At 44.9% G+C, this 5,548-nt stretch overlaps 1 protein-coding gene and 1 long non-coding RNA gene across 4 annotated transcripts in view; one reads left to right on the top strand and one right to left on the bottom strand.

The window, feature by feature from the left end:
- The window catches only part of LOC102023550, a 74,234-nt gene extending 70,061 nt beyond the window's left edge, over positions 1-4,173 (top strand). Inside the window, exon 3 of the long non-coding RNA XR_001236053.1 lies at positions 3,923-4,173. This is a non-coding gene — a long non-coding RNA (uncharacterized LOC102023550). The remainder of the gene's footprint in view (positions 1-3,922) is intronic.
- A 95-nt stretch (positions 4,174-4,268) lies between these two features.
- The window catches only part of Zbtb8b (zinc finger and BTB domain containing 8B), a 27,801-nt gene continuing 26,521 nt past the window's right edge, over positions 4,269-5,548 (bottom strand). For all 3 annotated transcript variants that reach the window (XM_005395072.2, XM_005395074.2, XM_005395071.2), the window contains one exon: positions 4,269-4,613. In XM_005395072.2, the coding sequence (XP_005395129.1) occupies positions 4,296-4,613 (318 nt within the window). In that variant the 3' untranslated portion in view covers positions 4,269-4,295. The remainder of the gene's footprint in view (positions 4,614-5,548) is intronic.

Below are 5,548 nucleotides of genomic sequence, written 5' to 3'. Positions count from 1 at the left end.
CTTTCTTTCTTTCTTTCTTTCTTTCTTTCTTTCTTTCTTTCTTTCTTTCTTTCTTTCTTTCTTTCTGAGACAGGATCTCACTGTGTAGTTCAGGCTGTCCTTGAATTCAATATATAGCTCAGGCTGGCCTTGAACTCACAGCAATCCTCCTGCCTCATCCTCCCAAGTGCTGGGATTACAGGCATGCACCACCATGTCTGACTTCAGGGTTATTTCTTTTTTTAGTATATGTGCTGCCTAAGGGAGCACCAGGATCATTTCTTTATGACAACACTTACAAGGCTTATTTACAGCCCTTTCCAATTCTTGAGAAGGGATCTCCTCCCAAGAGAAACAAAATTCTAAGAATGCCACTTTTTAATTCCATTACAAGTAGGAATCTTTTCTCTTTTTTTACAAGTAGGAATCTTGTTCTCATTCATGCAATACATCTACTATGCCACAAAAATATCCCTTCTTGATTTGGACTGAATGTGTTAGAAAGATGCCAGAATATAAACTCAACTACTAATGGTCTTCGTTGGGCCCAGCTGTGAATTTATATATTACGAGAATGTCACAGTAGGCTGGGGATACAGCTCAGTGACGGGGCACTTGCCCAGCATGTGTGAAGCCCTGGGTACCATTCCTCACAAAGGGGCCAGGGGGACAGAATGAAACCCCACAAATTAAATGTCAAAGACACGGATTATAAATACTGGCCATCAAATGTGAACATAAATTTAAAAGAGGACTAGTTTATGATCTGATGGTCCAAAAAGGAAGTATCTATTTTATTTTATTTTACTTTATTTATTTTTTGTCTTTTTGAGACAGGGTCTTGCTACGCAGTTCAGGCTGGCCTTGAGCTCACTTTGTAGCCCAGGCTGGCCTTGAACTCTTGCAACGATCCTCCTGCCTCAGCCTCCCCAGTGCTGGGGTTACAGGTGTGTAACCACATCCAGCCTGGAAGCATCTATTTTAAAAGTGATGGAATTCATAGTTATTACCAATGACTGGTCATATTGTATATTTCACAAATTCCAAATAGTGACTGAGAAATGCAACAATCAGATATCATGAAAGAAAGCAAATCCTTTCAGTAGTAAGTTTCATGTTCTGTTTTCATCCCAATAATTGTGCTACTTTGTAATTTGACAGAAAGGTCAGAGGCTGGTTCTGGGTATATGAATCAGAGTCATAATTTCCAAGTTTCTACATCATAAACCAAAAATCAGATTTTGGGCAAACTGTGAACCATCCGGTTTCAGACACAGAAAACAAAATTAAATTCACTCATTAATTTTAAAAATTCAACTTTAGAAGCCAAGCGTGAGGTTGTAATCCCAGCACTTGGGAGGCTGAGGCAGGAAGATCACTGTAAGTTTGATGCCAGCCTAAGCTACATAATGAGGCCCTGTCTCAAAACAAATCAAAGAAACAAAGGGGGGAAAGTCCAACTTTATCTTACGGCGGGGCTCCTGACATTTTGAGAAAGATAACTCTTTGTTGTATGAGGCTGTGCTATGGATTATAGGATGTTTAGTGGCAGCCCTGGCCTCTACTCACTAGATGCTGGCAGCACCCTGTCCTGTGTCGTAACAACTTAGGATGGCTCCCGACACTGCCAATGACCTCCTCATGGGAAACTCCCTCCCCATCGAGAATCGCTGTCTCACAGTGAAATCTCTAACATGAAATTTTTTGCCCAGGGATGTGAATAGGTCACAGGATCCCTGAAGAGGATCATGGCACCACCAGAGGTAGTAGGCAGAGAAGCTGAACTGTGAGGTAGAAAAGTCACATTTAACACATCGGAAATAGACAACAAAGCAAAACTAACAAACATACTCCTTGCCAAATAAATCTACACATCCATTTAAGTTTCTTTTTTTGCTATGGTCTCTCTTGTTTAAAAGAATAGCTAGGCTGGGTATAGTGGTGCACACCTGTAATCTTAGCACTAGGGAGGCTGAGGCAGGAGGATCACTGTGAGTTTGAAGCCAGCCTGAGCTACAAAGTGAGTTCAAGGCCAGCCTGAACTGCATAGTGAAACCTTGTCTCAAAAAGACAAAAAAACAATATAAAATAAAATGATAGCTAAAATGTTCATCTCAGATATGAAAATTTTTCTGGTCCCTGATCATTTTCAGTGTATAACTCTGGATCTAGAACAATATTTTTCAATATGACCTGTGGACAAGACCAGTCTTTAAATTTCTAATCTTCTGTGGGACAATCTGTGATCTCTCTGTATGGTCTGGTATCCAGCCTTTGTGGGAGGGGCTCACCAGGTGCCACCCGGAGCTGGCCTATACCCTGTTCCAGATGAGGCCATTGATCGCATGTGTGGGTGGGTGCCACCTGTCACAGAATGTCAAAGTTTCATAAAACCTGAGTGCAGCGGTGCACACCTCTAATTCCAGTGACTTGGAAATGCTGAAGCAGGAGGATCACAAGCTCGAGGCTGGGCAACTTAGTGAGACTGTCTCAAAATGGAAAAATACAAAGGGCTGGGGCTGTATCTCAGCCCTCCCGGGGTTCAATCCCCAGTACCACACAAAAGTAAGTATCATAAATTTTTCTCTGATGCTCAGAACACAATTTACAGAGCAGTGCCTGCCTGTGGCCATAGTTTGACAAGCACTGTCCTACAACTATACCTACAGTGGAGAAGTATCATTCAGACAATATTCTAGGGCCTGGGAGTACAGTTCAGTGGTAGCGCACTTGCCCTAGCACTGCCAAAAGAACCACCCCCAATTACTGTAACTTTTCAACAACCAGATCAATACTTATAAGCTAATTTATAATGTTTTTGGGGGGCTGGGGATATAACTCAGTGGCATAGTGCCTGCCTGGCAAGCGTGAGGTGAGGAATTCAATTTCCGGTACCAAAAAGAAAAAGAAAGAAAAAAAATAATGCTTTTTTTTTTGTTGTTCAAGAGGCACACACACACACACACACACACACACACAGAGCAATTGTACCACCTTTTGAGATACACTGTACTAAAATTATAGGAAAGCAAGAGGTTTTTTTAAGAACTCATTTTGGGTACTTCAACATAAGACAAAATTCTCAAAGTACTTTCAAGTACATCCTTCATCCCTAGTATCTCCCGCCCTTTGAAAACATTTCGCCTTGCCAGCTGTGATGGCACACACCTGTAGTCCCAGTAGTTGGGAGGCTGAGGCAGGAGGCTCATCATCAGTTTAAGGCCAGCCTGGGCTACACAGCGAGACCCTGTCTCAAAAGAGAAAAAGTTCGGGCTTTTTTGTTAAAATGTATGGCTGCAGAGCAGGCAGAGAAAGCAATAAATTGGTGGGGAAAGAGAAACCTTTTCTTTCTTTCAAAGTCTTTTAAAAGCTAAATGATTTAGATGGACTTACACTGTCCCTCCAATTGAAGTTAGGGGCATAAACTGAGTAAAACAATGTCAGGGTGGCTACATTTCCAGGTGACACAGTGATGCCTCTGAGAAACGGCTGGGAAACCCAGGAGAGCATTTTGACTTTAGCGAAGATGACTTGTTTATGATATGAGAACATGCGTGTGTGTGTGTGTGTGTGTGTGTGTGTGTGTGTGTGTGATGGACAGATCCCAAACCAGACAGGGCAACCACCTACTCTGGCTCACAGGCTTTCTGTCGGGGGCAAATGTAAAATTTAATTCACCTAGGCAATCCAGGGCACCTTCACCAGCCTTTTTGGCTCATTTCCATGCTCACCTGCACAGAAGCACTCCCAGCCTTTGAAATTACAATCTTAGCTTTCAAGGGTGACTTTTACGATCATGTTGACAGAGGGGCCTGCCTGCTTTGTATCAGCGAAACCTCCTCTCTAATACTTCCCCAGAAAATTAGAATGTGGAATCCGCTAGGAGAGGGTTGGCAAGGCGAAGACAGATCCCCAAACTGTGCATACGCTTACCGCCTCACAGGGAAAGAGGACGGTGACAGAGGAATGCAGGGGACAGAGACAACGGGGAAACAAGCTTGGCGATTCTCCTCTCTTCCTCCCACAGAGTTAGATGCACAGTAGAACAACAAGAAGCCTCGAGTCGGACCTTGATTCACTCAAAAGTAAGGAGCGGCCTGCGAAACCCTCAGAAACCAAGGGTATCACACACTAAGAAGCTGTCGGTCTTTTCAGTCACACAACCTAGCCTCTGCCATGTAGCCTAACAAAAATGCAGTTATAGTGACAGTGAAAAAAAGTGTTCCCTGGGGGTTCCACAAACTCAGACAGATGGTGCATTTCACCACAGAAGGAGCAAGAACACAGTCTGAAAGGTCTTCCCCACCAGTTTATTGCTATGTGAGCGTCCTGTGGTCTGATAAGTTGGGCCGAATTCGAGGCTTGTCATCAGAACCCTCTGCGGCAGGGTCGTTCTCCTCACCAGATTCCACGTAGATGGGCCAGTCATTGTCTGTGTCACTCTTCTCCTGGCTTTCGGAGGAAGCCTCCACCAGGCTGAGGTTAATGGGCGTCAAATCGTCCTCGTCCTCGTGAGTGTCTGTGACACAAGTGCAGCTGTCACACAGCCCAAAGCGCCTCAGCCCCGGTGACAGGTGGCTTGTGAAGGTTCTTCTGCAGCCCTTGCAGATGATGGGACGATTGGATCTGTGGACCTGGGATCACAAGCAGACACATGTCAACATGAAAGGGGCTGAGCCATGCTCTAGCGGCCCAGTGTGACGTGGCCCCTGCCTGACCCCCAGCCTCACTTCTTGTCCTCTCTCCCTTGCTTTCTCCACCAGTCTGAGTCTCACCAAGGTCCTTCCCACCCGAGGGTCACTGGCCATGCACACAGCATTCCCTCCTCCCCACTGCCAGCTCCTCACCCCTAAGGCCTCTCAAGGAAGTCTCCCATGATGCTCTAGGCCAGCTTAGGTCCCTCAACTATATACTCTCACCTGTGTATCTTCCGTTTTGATACTTTTCACAGGTAAAATTTACAGGTACTTCTCACAGGTAAAATTTACTAGGCTGTGAGCTGCAAAAGGGCAGGGGTAGAGGCGATCTCATTCATTCCCCAAACCTGCTGCTTGGCATCTAAAGAGCACTCAGTGAACTGATCGGGATTTTCAACTTTTATAAAATACATCTTGGATTGTTCCACTATTAGGAAGGCAGATTCATTAGACAGTAGATTCCCCGGATGTGTCAGCAGATGCCTTGCTCTAACTTTCTTTTTTTTTTTGTCTTTTTGAGACAGGGTCTCACTATGCAGCTCAGGCTCGTCTTGAGCTCACTTTGTAGCCCAGGCTGGTCTCGAACTCAGAACGATCCTCCTGTCTCAGCCTTCCGAGTACTGGGATTACAGGCAAGCGCCACACATCCGGCTCTAACTTTCTCATTGATAAATACATTGCTTACCCCGGAGAAGAGCTTTGCCCCCTAGAAAAGAGAACCTGATTTCCTTCCACACATAGCTCCTCCCAAGGACAGTAGGCCCTCTGCAAAAGGAACTGTCTTTCTAATGTGTACACTCTTTGGGAACTCCAGCCAGCAGTGGCTCTGAGAATCAATCAGAGTCTCTCTTTTTCAGAGAGTTCTGGATGCA

This window comes from Chinchilla lanigera, unplaced genomic scaffold, assembly GCF_000276665.1.
Source record: "Chinchilla lanigera isolate Chin_1 unplaced genomic scaffold, ChiLan1.0 scaffold00051, whole genome shotgun sequence".
Lineage (NCBI taxonomy): Eukaryota > Metazoa > Chordata > Mammalia > Rodentia > Chinchillidae > Chinchilla > Chinchilla lanigera.
The sequence above is the reverse complement of the archived record's forward strand: the minus strand, read 5'-3'. Positions and strand labels throughout refer to the sequence as shown.